This window comes from Toxotes jaculatrix, chromosome 14 (assembly GCF_017976425.1).
Source record: "Toxotes jaculatrix isolate fToxJac2 chromosome 14, fToxJac2.pri, whole genome shotgun sequence".
NCBI classification, from domain to species: domain Eukaryota; kingdom Metazoa; phylum Chordata; class Actinopteri; family Toxotidae; genus Toxotes; species Toxotes jaculatrix.
Window position 1 is genome coordinate 19349778 of NC_054407.1, and position 16437 is coordinate 19366214.

Consider the following 16437-nt stretch of genomic DNA (forward strand, 5'->3'; position numbering starts at 1 on the left):
TGTCAATCTGTGCTGGAGCTTGGCCAGCCCTGACAGCCCTGTAATCTTTTTACCAATCAACCCTGTGCACTCCCCCTACTCAGATTTGTCTGTACGTGTGTGTGTGTGTGTGTCTGCAGGAAAAGCTTTACTCGTCAGGATCAGGCACAATTCTGCTCTTAACAATTTGAGTCAAAAGATAATACAGCTCGACCTGATGTTCAAAGTCTCGATTATCATCAGCTGCCGTGTCATAAAGTTGGCAAAGGTTAAAAGTTGCAGCTTTAAGTTTGAAAATAGGTTTAGTATTGACCAGATACAAGTGTGCCACTTGTGCTGTTGTTTCTGTGGAGTGATAACAACAACGTGATTGTTCAGGGGTCCAGGGCCACAAACAAGGCCTGAAATGCACACATTTAATTTGTAAGTTAATTTCTTGTCTTCATTCATTTACAGTATTAATTTAATTTGACGTTTTTGTAGCAATTATACCTTTGAACTTTCCACAATGTGAAACTGTAAATGTAATTTTTCTGAACTGTCAGTGACTAAATGATTCATTCATGATTAACAGCTGCCAGATTGTTGTTCTGCATATTACAGTACAAAGAGTGCTGCCTAACTTAAATGTCCCCACAGTCTTAGTGACACAGTGTAGGTTTTGAGAGACAGCACTTTCAATGCAAAGACATTACCAAGACACTTCACTGATCCCTGAAGGAAACCTTGGTCCTCACAGCAGCCAAGAATTAAATACAAATGAAACTACATTATCCTTTATGCTCATTAAAAAAAAAAAAAAAAAGTCTACTGGTTAACGGCGGCCATGATCTGTTGGTGGCTCTATGCCCAGAATCAGAGCTAGCCTGAGTGCTCGGTCCAGTGTGTCTTAGTACTGACCTGACACGTGTGGTCGTCTGGACCTTGGGCAAGTTGATGGTCATCTTTCCCCCCTGAGCCTGATGTGTGCTGGGCTTAGTGTTAATCAGGTCAGGGGCAGTGCGGATGGACACCTGCTGCTGCAGACCCCCAGCAATGTTGCCCCTGCTTGTCAGCACAAAAGAGTAGTCTGTGTCTGGCTGCAGCTGCGTGATCAGCTTCCTCTTCAGGTTCCCCTGCACTTCCACACTCTGCTGGTTGTACAAGATCTGCGAGCACACGAGGGAAAACTTGGAGTTATGGTTTAGGGTAGCATGCATACATAGCACGTACAGCATATCATTCACAGAAATGAGACTCTCTCTATCTCTTCTTACTCACTCAAGCACACACAGACACACAGACAAAAGCAGTATATTCCTACGGGAGTTGCCCATCTAATCTGACACCTCATCTCATGCTGCTTCAGTGTCACGCTCGCCCATTTGTGCATCTCCAATAGTTTTTTTTTTGCACCTCAAATTGTCTTGCTCCATTACTACAGGGTGGGAATTGATATAATATCATTTTGACAGATTATTACACCTCATAAGTGAGCATGAATCTGGTTTTTCATATTTTTCAGTGGAAATAAGCAAAGTCACAGCATCACACCCTGGTGAAAGTGTTAACAGCTAATAGTGTTGTGTCATGATACAATTATGTTGCGTTATGTTCAAAGACATGTACGATACATTTTAAACATCATGCTGAAGTAACATTGACAGAAATAGCTTTCTGATGAAAAAAAATACTGTACCGTATTTATTTTTTAATTTTATTTTACAATGCTTTATTGTAATCTGTATTATTCAGGTGTAATAATCACTAGTAGTTTCTAAAAACCGCTGAAAGTGATCATTAAGGTGTGGTTTATGTGTATGCAAATTGTGTTCCTGATCAAATGTTTTGGATCTGTAACTGAGTAAGTGGATGGGGACTTTGTCCCTGGCTGGCACTCACCTTAAAAGGCACTTGGGATTTGTAGTTCGGTGGTAAATCCCAGGTGAGGAGGACAGATGTTTTCATGACAGCTTTGACCCCAAAGTTTAGCGTGGGGAAATCTAGGGTGGGCAAATCCTTCGATTAATATCTCAAGTAAGACATCTTGTACACCACAAAATGTAATCTCAGTGTGTAATTGAATTTCACACTACGGTACAGCAAGCAACTCCCTCAGTAAACAATGTGAACATACTCCGCGGTGATACCTTATGACCAAACTTGACAAGCCACGGGGGGGGGGGGGGGGGGTGCGCCTTCATCTCCCTAAGCCTGTTCCATTTATTACACCATGTTCACAAGCAGACATTTGCAACAGGCCGAGATCACTGTGATTACCAAGAAATGTAGATGGCAGTGGGAGAGGCAACATGTGTCTTAAAAAAAGGCAACACGCACAACTGGTTATAAATAAATAAATCTTACATTTATAAGATTATAAAACGCATAAGGAGATACGCGCTGGATATGCTTTAGACTTGTGTGAAATGGGAGGGAGGATGAGGAGGCATGGTAATGTGACTGTAGCGTGTAATGAGATTAGCACTCTATAAATCAATAAACACAGTGGTGTACAGTACTGAGTGGTAGACGAGAAAGACGTGGCACTGATAAAGGCAAAAAAAAAAAGAGCCAGAGATAATGTTCAAAACATAAGCAGCTGATACAGTTGTTCATGTATATGCTCACGTATGCGAGGTTGTGTAAGCCTAAAGGTGTGACCCTGATTTTATGTTTTCAAATCAAATACCTCTGGTTTGTTTATATATAAATGTCAGCCATGTGTTCTCGCAGTTGTCTTACCATTTGACATGGTCCTGCTCTGAATGCTGGGGCTGAGAGGTCCCCCGCCCTTGCTGGTATACGCCTGCACTCGGATGTCGTAGGTAGTGTCAGGATTAAGGCCCTGAATAGTCATGTGAGTATCGGCCGTGCGGTTGGTGCTGTTCTGATGACTGTTGATGTCCCTGTACACCACCATGTAGTTTATGATTTTGCCGTTCCTTTCTGCCAGCAGCGGGGGATCCCAGGTCAGCTGGGTGCTGGACTGGGTCAGTCCTGTCACTTGCAGATTTAACGGGAAGCCTGAGGGCACATCTTCCGTGGTGCTGATCTCCTTTATGTAGGCCTCGCCAATGCCTGCGCGGTTACGAGCGCTGAGGCGGAAGACATAGGTTGCGCCTTTATGCAGTCCGGTGACAGTGAAGTGGTCATCAGTCTTCTTCAGCTCACGTGAGGCATAGGTTTCCTCATCAGTGCGCTTGTACTGCAGCTGGTAGCCCATCAGCTCACCCACCATATCCTTAGGCGGCTGCCACTGGATCAGAGCTGTGTTGCCCATGGTGGTGCTGATCATCATAGTGGGCTTGCCTGGCACTGGAAATAAGGTCAGAGTGGAGAGAAAAAGAATAAGCTGTGCTGTAATTCTATTTTAAACAGGGAATTTTAAACACGGATCTATTTTAAACAGCCCTCAGATTTATGGAGATACTCTAAAAACTGCCTAGTATGACAACTATCAGCCAACAGGCAGCTTAAATGGAGCACGTCTCGCTCACACCACTTTAACAGCAGCTAGTGATAACTCCTCTGAAGCTAACATAAATGTAGGAAACCACTGAAACTAACATGACATTCAAGTCATGCAGACAGTCTTCTGATCATAACACTCCTTTGAATGAGGAAGACAGAGGTTATCACTTTCGAGCTTTAAGGATAATATCACAGTATTCACTGTAAACAGATAGCGTATATCCTATGTTTTCCATGATAACCCTGATAAAAACCGGCTCTGACCTGCTCCTGTTGTGGTGATGACTTTAGCTTTGCTGCGAGCTCCATCTCCCTTGGTGGTGTATGCTGCTACAGTGACGGAGTACGTGGTTTCAGACTGCAGTCCGCCAATGATGGCCTCCTGCAAAATGGAAGAATCACGAGGTGAGAGGTTAAAAGGACTCAGTGAGCAGAGTGAGACTGCCTCAGCAGCAAAACTCCACCCCAAAAAGGCAAAAACAGAAACACAAACCCCTCTCACACAAGCTCCTAGCCCCTGAAAAAACACACAGCACCAAAAGAAACCATATCAAGATTAAACCCCCTCCTCCAGTCACTTGTAGTTTCTTGATCAATTTGCCTATAACAGGAAACAAAACATTTTAAGCATTTAACAGATAAAAGATTTGAAGGCACACAAACAGGACCAGGAACTTTTCTTAGTCAAGAAAAACTCCTGCGCCCCATCGTAAGGAACACGCTGAACCCATTAACCAACAAACCAAACCAAATGAACCAGAACATCACCAGTGTGTCCATGTTCTTGCCTGTTGCATGGATAAGCATGAGATCATACCCAGAGGATTTTAGGATCATCACTACACTGCTCTTCCTGCAGCAGGGGACACGTTAAAACTTTTTAAAATATCTTAAACGATAAATAAACATCAGGCATTTCACACATTTCTTTCTTTTTTTTTAAAAAGAAAGAATTTTTTTAGATATTTGGTATTTATTGTCCTCTGGTTTGTCCTCTACTGTTTTTGCACAAAAACACAGACACACTAAGGTGGTCGAACAAATCCGTAACTCAAAAGTCAGGAACAAACAGACAGAAAACTGGCAAACATCTGAAGTAACACACGGTTAATGGTAACCTGCTGCAGTGCTGGCACTCACTTCACCAGACTGCACCAGTCTGAATCAAAACACACCCACACACAGTGGAATTAAACACTCTCTGAGCTTGAACAAAGCACATATGTAAACAGACACACACACACACACACACACACACACGAACGCATATACTCACCGATGTATATATATATACTGTATGTAAACACGCACTAAAGCTTGCATGCATGTATAGACACACCATTAACGTACAGATGTGCGCACACACACACAGTGATGCACGCAGACATGAGCACACACTCGATACGAAGAACAAATTAATGCCTGCGGCTTGAGCACACATTGTGAAGCTGTCTGTTTCTGACTGGGGCCACTGAGAGGACGACTACGCCGATGCCTACGAGCCTTCCTGTAGGAACTCCCTGCAAACTTCTCATACTCTTGGAACATTATATGGCTTTACCCTAATGCTGTTGCTCTAACTAATGAAGTTTTAATTTCCTAACAATAGGAGAACATTTAACTGTCTATATAAGCCAGCTCTTTCTGACAATGCTTTTTACTGCCCCTCTCTTTAAGGGACGTGTGGTGCTCCCATACTAGCCTTTAAGAGAGACAGGGAGGAAAATGCTAAATTACTGTATCATAAAACCATTTTAACTTTATGGAGGAAGTCTCATTACTTTAATCATACAAAATGGTTTTAACAGTCTCAGCAGTGGCAGCCGCAGAGATCTTTTTTCCCCTTATTCTGGCAAGGTCGAATCGGGTCTAGCAACACTTTTGAAACTCAGCAGAAAATAGAAAAAGCAAGGCTTCAAAGTTTCCTTCAGAGCAAATGCTTAGAGCAGCACCAAAGGGCATTACAGAGATTATCAAGTCGACTAGTTATAGAAAAGGATTCTTCTCTACAAGCCTCCCTACACCACAATCCTCACTTGGGTAGACAATGCCAGGGGAGAAATGGGCAACCTTGTTAAAACAAATGTATTCGTGTCAGATAATTTCATCTGATGTTCTCTGCTTGTTGTCTGCATTAAAAATGTCACAATTATCTGAAATATTAAAAAAAAAAACTGCTTCAAAATTCTGCTCTCTGTGAAAAAGCCATGGGGTCACCAACACATGCTAATGTGTTTTCTGTTGACATCTGTCTGGAGCGAGTCACACTGCGTTAGTTACCTGGCACACAGGCTGCTATCGCCTAAACATGGCTGCTAAAGAAATAATAAAGACGTGTGAACAGATGTCTTCCTCTGACAGCGTCTAGCTCTGTATCTGTCAGGTGTTAATCAACACATTAAGAGGAGAGGGAGAGGAGGCAAGCCTGACTCATGCCATGTGGGTGTAGCTAGAGGAGTCTGGCCATGTGTGCCGTGCAACCAGATTTCTTTTCAAATGAGTGCTAACAAATAAATAAAATGATCTGTGCGCATCCTGCTGGCTCACTCACAAAGACCAAAAAAAAAACCACCTGGTATTAACACATAAACAGACAAACAAAAAAACCGTCAACCTTTACCAGGGGTCACCGGTTTGATTAACCAGTTTTCTATGTTTGCTGTCAGAAAGGAAACAGGTGCCCAAAACTGCTTAAACGTTATAAACCCTTTTTAAACAATTTCTTTGCCCTTGTTTGAATGCTGAAAACACTGTTTGTTATTCTGGCAGATTTTTATTGAATTTCTGACTAGGAACAGTAAGTGACTCTGCATTTATGCTAGTGCAATATGACGTCTAAGAGGTAATAAGCCATAACAAAGGGTTATGTGACAGCCGTGGAACAGTGAGCTGCCATCCAGGCAAATGAAAAGAACATGAAAGGCTAGTGGCAATCTTGGAGATGTGTGGAGCTGATAAAACACACAGCTCCTCCCCTCAGATAGACATGTCATCTGGAACAGTAGGGGAGACAGCAGGTTAGGCGAGCCTGATTAATGTCAGCGCCATACTGGGATAGTGACACAGAGCCTTTGACTGCACTGTACGCTCAGTGATGGGGGGAAAGCACTGCATATTCGCTGCAGTAAGTGCCTCCGATCCGAGTGAATGCCCAGATGTTACTACCAGTTTGTCTTGTGGTAAAATGTTGAAATATTAGACTTGTACGCAATCATCAGTGGAAAAAAATCCTCATGCTCTGTGGTTATAGTAGCTCTCTCTCTCTCACACACACACACACACACACACACACACACACACACACACACACACACACACACACACATAAATATAAATACCAGGAATCATTAGGAAACATCTCTTGCTGTGGTTATGATGGGGTTATGATCTGTCATGAGGATTCACACCGAGTGGATTACACAGAAAAAAATACACACACACAAATCTCATAATCCAAACACGCAAGCACACACAGCACCCCTAAATTGCAGAGGGGAGAAGGTCTGCCCTGCAAGACAACCCAGCAGCACACATGAGGTTTACTCACATGCTCGGTGGACTCCTCAATATTCCACTGATGGGAGAGAAGACACGGGACACAGGGCGGGGAGAGAAATGAGTCAGAGACAACACAACAGGCAAGGAAAAAAAGCGCTTGTCTTTTTTTCGCTCAAAGACAGATGAATGTAGGTGTCAACAGAGTCATGCAGTAAAAAAAAAAAAAAAAACAGAGGGAGAGAGTGTGATGGAAGAGAGGGAGTAAAAAAAAAGAAATGAAGACAAGTTGAGTGGCATAAAACAAATTGTGAAACCGAGTTGAGCAATGGTTGTGAAATTCATTATTGTTTATGATGCACTGCCTCGTTTCTCATTTGCTTATGAATCCAATAAAAACCTCTCTCTCGTCCTCAGTCACAGAACACCTCTGCTCAGTAGGAAAACTGTCTCACTGTGGACATAAACCAAATGCAGAATCTCTGAAGTATCTCCCTCTTTCCTCGTGGAGGGAGGGTCTTTTATTCATTATATTTCAATATGTTTTCAAAATGTTCTCCTTGCTCGCTGTGCTTGGCCAAGTGATTCCTGGGGGAAGTGAAAGCCCATTTTGTGCCGCAGGGCTCCGTTGGTGCCGAGCATGAAATCCTATTACCAGTGCCGCTATGCTAGCCCTGTGACATCAAACCCCATCGATGCAGAACGCAACTGCTGGCATTTACCAGCAACTCGTTCCACAGTTCAGCTACTGCAGAGGAGTTCGCTGATGGGTGGCCTGGCTGACAAGGGGTAGGAGAGATGACACTGGTGACACTGATGAGGGACAAGGAGGAGAGCAGAGAAGGGATGGACGGTGTTGAGAGGGCTAAAGAAGAACGGCGGATCAGGATGATGATGGAAAAAAAATTTATGGAAAACATTTTTGTTTGAACATTCAGACATTAGGGTGCACTGCTACTGTAAGAATTCTTTAAAATGCTTTAAAACCAAAGCTACAGTAGCAAGAAAATATATTTTGTAGTAATTTGGGTGAATGAGAATCATAAGAACATGAAATATGTAACGCAGGCACATGCCCTTTAATACAAAACATTATGCCAGCGTTTCCTGCTTTCTTGCTCATCCATCTTTCCTTTTTTGTCTTCGTCTCCAGACTTTCACAAACACAGGGAATGAGCCTCACACACTGTTGATCCATTGTGCACTGGAGAGACAGTGTTCATCATCCTCCATTGACTGCTGGCATATGAAAAGACAAAAGACCCAACTTCTCCGCCCTACTCCCTGTGGATGGGTCTTTATCACCAACCGCCTTAACTGAAGCATGAGCTAGGCCTCTGAATGGTCCCAGTTGCGACGGGTCGAGACACATGGTGCATCAAAACTGCTGCCTCATGCTCCCCTGATGTAGCGGGGCACTAAAGAGTACCATTTAAGAACAGCTGCTACTTAACTCCATGAATAACAGTTTGCGACGTGCCTAATTGCTTAATTTGTTTACCGTCGACTCCACTCAGTATGTCAACAGAGCAGCGAACACATTAAGGTTCACAAGAGTTCCTATCTCATCTTAGGCTTAATCCCTTTCTATCACAACTTCTTTTGGTTTCTGCTTAAATCCATGGGAGAATTATAAATTATCCCCCATTTATATTTCGAATGCCAACGCAAGCTGAAAACACATCATTGCTGATAAGCGTCGTTTGTGGAAACGGAGCGGTATAATTTGCAGGCGGGTGAATGCAAATGTGATGACATGGGCTGAGATGTGCGGCTATAAAAATGGGAACGAGGGGGGAACGAGTGATGTGGAAGAGAAGGAGCTGTCATGATTGATGGAGTGAAGCGGGCTGAGGTGCTTCTTTTCTCTTTTTTTTTCGATTCCCATTCAACTCCAATCTGAGGCAGTGAAGGCCACAGAGGCAGTGAAGCATTGCCTCTCTTGCCTCTCACTCGCGCGCATACACACACACACACAGACCACAAAAACGCATGAGTGGTCAAACAAAATGAACTTGGAAAAGTAGTGCTGAATACAGGCAAACTTGTGCAGGAAGGCAAACGTGTGCAGTAAATGCATAGAAAGCACAGACAGTGGCTAATGACTTCAAACTCAATCATGCCATTTACCACCTGATCGTACAGATGCTCATATGAAAAACATGAGTCTGAAGGTTCCTGTGAGTGCACAGTGATGGAGCAAGCTATGTGGTGTGGAGTTGCCCACTCAGGTTCAGGCCACTTTCCCAACAGAAACAGGCTGGAAAGGGGTCGATAACATCACACTGTTAACATGGCCTCTGGTTTAAATTTAGCAGGGAAATGAGGGCGCTGTGTGGGCTTCTGCTTGAAAAGAAAAGAGGCGCTTAAACCGCCCACACACAGGCAAGCTCTCCTAGCTCTCCTCCCGGTGTTTCAGCTAACCCTGAAAGAGGGTGAAGAGGAGAGAAGGAACCAGAAACAGATAGACAAAGAGAAGGGGAGAGGTGATCGTGATTTGACAGAATTTGCAATCAGCTTAGATTTGTGACTAAAGTCTAAGGTGAGGTTGTGGTATCTTGTGAGTGCTGAAAAACTGGAATTTTTCTTTTCCTCCTGGCAGGCTTACTGTGCATCCAATGCAGGTGAAAGGGTGGATATGGAACTGATTTCACAACGCATTAGGGAAATTCTTGAGAGAAACACTATGGGATGTGCCAAGAGGGAAGAAAATTGTTTATTTTTTTCTTTTATTCATCATCAATTACAGGTGTGCGTTTGAGGGATTTGCATGAGTCTAGGATGAGTCATGAACTCTGCTCAGCCAGCTGGAACGCCTACTACAAGGTTGATCTAAACACTGAGCATGTTTGCTCATGTTATCTGCGTTGTTTTTTCCACTTGTTGTTCGTGTACGTGAATGGAAAAATGTGTGAGAAAAGTCGGGATTGTTCTAAAACCAGTTTGGCCAAAAGAGGATGAGGGAGCGTCGGCTGACTGTGTGGTCTTTAACGACATCTGGGCAGGTCTGCGCAGGTTGGCTACTAAGTGCTGTCTCACAGAAAACAATTGGTTGAGATGACTCTATCAGGGGTAACAAACCTGCACGCGAGCCACTGGAAATTGCTCAACTGGCTTCTCAGGCAGGAAGAGTGCGAAAGGAGGCCATGAGAGAAAGGGAAGGGAGTTGGAAGGAAGGAGACAAGGAAAAACATAACAGGAGGGAGGAGAAATTGAGGTTTCTGCCAGGGAGGGGACAGCGAGTTTGAGAGGTGTCCTGGACACCAAACTGGAACATGAGAGCTATCCTGAGTGCCAAATTGCAGTGGGTCTTTGTGTTTATTGTGTGAACCTGGCACAAATGAGGCATGGCGGGGAGTATTGTTTGCACAACAAGTGGGGTCATGTTCAGTTCAGTTTTCATGGCGCAAAACAAAGTCACGCTGTACATGTCGACATGAAGAAAACACTCCCAGGAAGACAAGCAGCCACCATGTTTTTCTGCTCGTTCAGACCAAACGATGCTGCCCTGGTTGTCAAGCACTCTAGTACACAGTGAGATAACAATGAACTGTCAAACAGCTGCCAGAAACTACTGCTGTAAAACAAAGGTGTTGGACTGTGTTTCAGCATTGAAGCCCGACTCTATGGCCAGGTGTAGAGCCGCGCCAAGTTATACTATGTCAGCCACAACCTCTGTAATACAGTTATTAAGGGCTGTGAGGACAAAATTAACTTAATGTTAAATTTATAACAAGAAATTGCTTCAGAGTCTCATGCGAGATGGGCCATTTGGGTAGTTTGACAACCATAAAAAAAAAATTCATTATGTATTTATCACTGAATGCCCTGTTACACAACCGGGAACATCCGCACACTCCTACTTAGGGATGTACTTGGGATGTACCACATTTGACAAATCATATCAAGGTAACTCTGAAAGTGTTTTCTCTTCTGTCATGATAAGACTTAAGACAGCGGGGTGTTTGCCAAAGCAAATGAGGGTTAATAGCTCCCCTCAAGGACACAGCAGCATGCACTGCCTGGGAACTGAACCAGCAACCTGCTGGTCTCCCTAAATTCTGCCGCTAGGCATTTATCAGCATACACTGCTGAGATACACATGCAAGGCTGCCCAGATGCTTGGTGGCGTTCCTGCGGTCAGGGAGCGCTTACTTGTTGAAATGACATGTTTTTCTTGGAGGCCATCAAGGGTGCGAGTGAATGCGTGTTCGCGCAAATGTTACTCCTGGCAAACAATCAAAAGGAGGCTCTTAAGCTGGTCTCACCTTTCCCAAAGAGCGGGAAAAAGTGAGAGTGGGGTTTCTGGTTTTAAGATATTCATGATTCTCTGAATCCCTCTTAAGGATTACAATCTCTCCTCAATCTCACGGTGTCGCACAGCTTTGGGCGAATCGGAGCAGCCTGCATTAATGTGTAAAGGGCGGCGTCAAGAACATAACTCTTATTTATAAACATGGTAACAAGGCAGTGCATATGTATTACTGCTAAAACCGCAACGAGAGGTGCACTGATTCCACTAAGCCCCATCCTGATGTAACACATATAAAATATTTAATAGCTATTACTGTAGAATTAGAATGGATCTTGTTACGACAGCTAATCCAAAGCAGTGGGAGCAGGGTACCAATTTAGAGTCGAATGTCACGTGTGGAGAAAGATGAAAAAAGGGGGAGGTGGGGAGGGGCACTGCAGTCGACAGAAAGAAAATTTCATGTGTGTCACCCTTTATGGGGGAAATGAGGTGTGAACTCAGAGAATGGAAGGGAATAAGGGAGCAGTGAAGAATGAAAATAAAGGGAAATGATTATAAGACACCTATAGGGAGTGAAAGTGAGACAGAGAAAGACTGGACAAGTGAGACATCATCCAGTACCTGTGCCTCTGGCAAAGCAACGTCCATGATATTAGGCTGCCCTCGAGGTTCACCGTTTTCAAGCCGGGAGAAGATGACTTGGTATCCACGGATCTGGCCGTGCTGCTTCCCCTGCAGGGGCGGCTTCCAGGTGACCCGGATGGCTGTGGAGTTTATGGCCTCAACCTCCAGCTTCCTGGGGGGTGCTCCTGGCACTGGAAATCGGGAAAAAAAGGGGGAGAGAGGGAGGGAAAGCAGAATGCAAGAGTAAGACAGACAGTGAGAAAGGGAGGGAGGGGGGGAAGAGTAAAAATATGCTAAGCTAGTGTTTTTTCCTCAGTTCACTGTGTTTTGTGATAAGGAGCCAGAAACTATCAAAATAATGACTCCTGAGTTTTTTATAGACTTGGTTGCTCTGTAGAAGGAAGTGATACTAGAATTGGCCATGAATCAAAATCATCTCTATTCAATTCAGACCTTCTGTAACGACGGTGTCCCCAAAATACCCTATGCGGGACAGCATGTGGTCTTGTGATGTCTGTAATGCCCTTAATTCCAGTATGAAATTAGCTGTGTTGCAGCAAACTTCAAACACATTAATTATAGACGACTCTCTCTGAGGAGCAGCCGCTCTCTATCACTCTGCAAACAAAACGAGGAACGAGTGAGAGAAAGAGGGGAAAATGGTAGAAAGGAGAGGGAGAGTTCTGCTCCACTTCTATTCCTCAGAACAGAAGAAAGACAACAAGAAGACATTTAAACAGTCAAAGCACAGCAAAGTGGTGCAGGGCCGAGGCCCGCGGGTGATGAGACTTAACCTGCCATAAATGCAAAGTGTTAAAACTATGAAGAACAAGCATGAAAGAGGAAAAAAGAGAAGGTGACCCCTTCTCCTACTGCCCCATTAATTCATAACTGATCAACCGGACAAAGAGAAATGTGCAGTAGAAGCTGAAGAAAGCGAAGAAAAATAATGACAAGCAGCCCCAAGCACCGGAGATGAGTACTCTGCTTCAGGTGGGGGGAGTGTCTACCTACCATCCTCTTTGGTTCTCATCCTCACTGGGGCACTCTCAGGGCCTGGGCCCACGTCAGTGTGTGCCCTCACCCACACCTGATACTCAGTCCACTTCTCCAGGCCCTCCAGCACATAGCTGGTGGCATCTGCGCCGATGCCCGTCACCTCGTGCCGCTCCGTGTCCTCTCCAGCCAGGGCCTGGTAGCTGACTGTGTAGCGCACAATGGCACCGTGGCGGCTAGCGGCGGGCGGTGCCACCCAACTCACCTTGAGGCTGGTGGAGCTCAAGCTGACCAGGTGTACCTCTTGGGGGGGAGCGGACGGGGCTGTGGGAGGGGGGGGAGCAAAACCACACGAAGGAGGGGCATGGATCAAGCAAACAGAAAACAAACTAAAACACAAGCAAACATAAGGCAAAACTGTGGAAGCTTTTTGTACAACAGTCGAATAAAAATCAAAAATGTAATATTCAACATGTCAATGCAATGTTTTTGAGTTTACCACCTAAAGTATGTGTGCAAAATTAGGCACCAGATAAGAGTGTATGTTGTATGTCGTATTTTCCATTGCACTTTAATGAAATCACAGGGACAGACAAAATTAAGCATGGAAAATAAAAACTGAAAAACTGCATCAGTCTTTTCAGTAACAGTGAAATGTTTTATCCTAATTCAATCTATATTATCCCTACAAGTAAAGAAAACTGGATTTAATATACATGTACTGGACAAAGCCTTACTTAACTAGATTTAACTAGATACTGATTCTATCTGACGTACATTACAACAGCGTCCAGCCAATCTATTCCATGTTTTAGATATGTCCTCTACCTTACGCTGAATGTCTGTTTTTGAGTCACCTTGTGAGCTGATGAGATTCACAAATCCTTTGCACACATACTGTAGGTGATACACTTAATAATATTAGATTGCAAGTTTGAATATGGCATTTCGTTTTTTATGCTGAACACAAAAAGCTTCCATACTTAACAGGATGCTGCCTCCGGACTGAGAGAATGGCTGCAAAAACACATTATAAGGCGACTATTGAAGTTGCATTTGGCACTACATTTATGCGAGAGGCCGTGAAACTACACAATGAGGTGAATGAAATATAAAATGTGCCAAAATTTTACAAGGTAATGCTTTTTATAAAGACGTAATTTGTCCCTAATTACCCTCTCCGCTTCCTCTCACAGTATGCAGAAGGAGCAATAAACTGACCATAGATGTGCCAGCGTGTGAACAAGCGCTTGACAGTGTTAACTGGTGTTCACACATTGATGCAGAAGCTCTATGCTTCGTAGCATCATGGCTGTCAGACCCTGGTCAGAGCTGTAGCTGAGATACACTGAGCTATCACCAAAGTTAAACATAAAGCTATCATTTCATAATCAATAACAGTTAAGAATACTAGCCACTATCAACATCAACATTATTATTATTATTATTATTATTATTATTATTATTATTATCAGATGGGACGAATTCCCCCAGTAAATGTTCCAGATTTACTACACAACATGCTTCTCCACCATTAACTTGAATGGCCAGAACTGAACCAGCAAAGCTGCAGCCACATGGTTTTGGCCTTAAAACCAGTGACCCAACATGTTGTCAGAGGGGATTTTATTTCATTTCTAGGCATACTATCGACAACTGCTCACCAGACTCAGTTAGAGTCTGTCCATCCCATTCCGTTATGTTTCATAATCACAAACTATGTGTAGAAACACAGAAACATGAAGTATAATGTATAATAGAGATGATAATCTCTAGGTACACCTCCTGTCTGAGATAATAAGATTACTGCAATAAATAAGATTAAATCATTTACAACAGCTGCAGCATAAAATATATGTCAACTCTCAGGTCCAGAGGTAAAAACAGAAAACCAATAAACTATTTCAAAATGGAGAACATGGAAAACACAGAAAACAAACTCAACAGCAAATTCCATGCATCTAACTCAATCACAAACTTATTCAACTCTACAAAAAAAGGGCTCTTCAAAAGATAATAAAATGAGAAACCAAGGGAAAAAATTCAAGGCAAGGTGTTCTTACAAAGCATGCCCCTGAAATTTCTTTTTTAATAAGCAGAGCAGTGAACAGTGAGCTCAAATGTGAATCCAATAAAATAATGCCAGAACATGAAACTCTTCTCAGTCTCCTCAGGTGGTCCCTGATCCACAAGAGAGTGGACAGAAAACTACAAAGACCTGACAACACTACATGTATTAAAAAAAAAAAAAAGCTGACAGACTGAATCAAAATGGTGCTGGTGATTTGCAGAATAGATTGTGAAATTGAGGTTCTGATGAAAAATCTGCTAGATCAAAGTCAAATCGGACGAGGGGAGGACAACACTGCAGGAAATACAAACACCCAGGAGGCAAAAATGAGCGAGACAAACACTGGGCTTAAAATAAATAAAATTATCAATGAAGAAGATAAAATGCCTCTGAGTTATAGATGGAAGAATTGGCATTAACCGATCATAGCTCAAAGATAGGCCAGATTTACTGCTGTCTTTAACACTAATGGTGTACACAAAACACTACCAGCATCAATATACAAATACTTATGTAGAGTAATTGTCCAGTATTTCATCATGTATCACTGTAACAGGTCTGCCAATCAATTTGTGATAAGTGATAGGCTTCCATCCTGTGTCCTCTCATTATGAAGTGTCACCATGATGTTACTTACATCATTCCCCGTCCAGTTTTAGGTAAAGTAGCATGAAACCTTTACACTTTTGTTACTTTAATTGTCAAGTCCTTAACTGAGTAGTAGAGTTGTAGTGTTTGACCATATATATTCAAAAAATGAATATGAACGCAGCTCAGTTATGTCCATTGCTCTGAATCTTAAAAAAAATTAAACTAAATATTGAAATGCAGCACTTGAAAATGTCACTCTTTCCCACCGTCTGCTTGCCTCAGAACCTTCCAGAGGCTGCTGCTTATTTCACGCACAGCATCCTACCGCTGCATGAAATCCAAATTCTGCTCTCCAAATTCTGTGTCCTTACGTCTGCTGGGGACAGGACGCACAAGGGCACACACACTCATCACCACTCGTGATCTCAATTGACAGTTATATAACTCTGGGGTTGTCAGAAGTGTTAGCTCTTCAATGATTTTGTGTGTCCCAATGGGGAAAACTTAGAGATATCCATACCGTCTGTCCAGTCGTTTCTGTTCTAATAGTGCAGGCACAGCGATCGTGTTACTGACTGGACATAAATTTTAATGTGGATCGTTACTGTCCATCTGATCTTATTTTGGAATTTCTCTGACACATCTGAATAGTTGTCCATTTACAGGAAAATGTATTGATATCATTTTAGTGTTTTAAAAACACTTTTGAAGACTTACTGGCTTTGAGTTTAAAGTGTCCATTGCTAAGTAAAACATAATGTGTACAGACACTAGTAAGTGCACTGTGAGGTACTTCTTTCTACACCCACAACAACAGTATCACAGGGTTTAAAGAACCATATGTTACAAACGGTACAATTATTCCATTTACTTGGAAATTCTTAATTTTAACAAAAATGTAATTCTGAACCAAATGTGTGCAAGGCAAAAATACCCTGCACATACGCCCACACGGTGAGGTGGCACAAGCGTG

At 43.0% G+C, this 16437-nt stretch overlaps 1 protein-coding gene across 3 annotated transcripts in view; it reads right to left on the bottom strand.

The window, feature by feature from the left end:
* Positions 1–16437, bottom strand: part of LOC121193612 (receptor-type tyrosine-protein phosphatase F) — a 157770-nt gene that overhangs the window by 39226 nt on the left and 102107 nt on the right. For 2 of the 3 annotated variants that reach the window (XM_041056006.1, XM_041056005.1), the window contains exons 11-17: positions 12821–13126; positions 11804–11997; positions 6980–7006; positions 3697–3814; positions 2704–3276; positions 1861–1961; positions 880–1127 (exon numbers count right to left, since the gene is read on the bottom strand). In XM_041056006.1, the coding sequence (XP_040911940.1) occupies positions 880–1127; positions 1861–1961; positions 2704–3276; positions 3697–3814; positions 6980–7006; positions 11804–11997; positions 12821–13126 (1567 nt within the window). The remainder of the gene's footprint in view (positions 1–879; positions 1128–1860; positions 1962–2703; positions 3277–3696; positions 3815–6979; positions 7007–11803; positions 11998–12820; positions 13127–16437) is intronic. The other variant, XM_041056008.1, reaches the window with a different exon arrangement.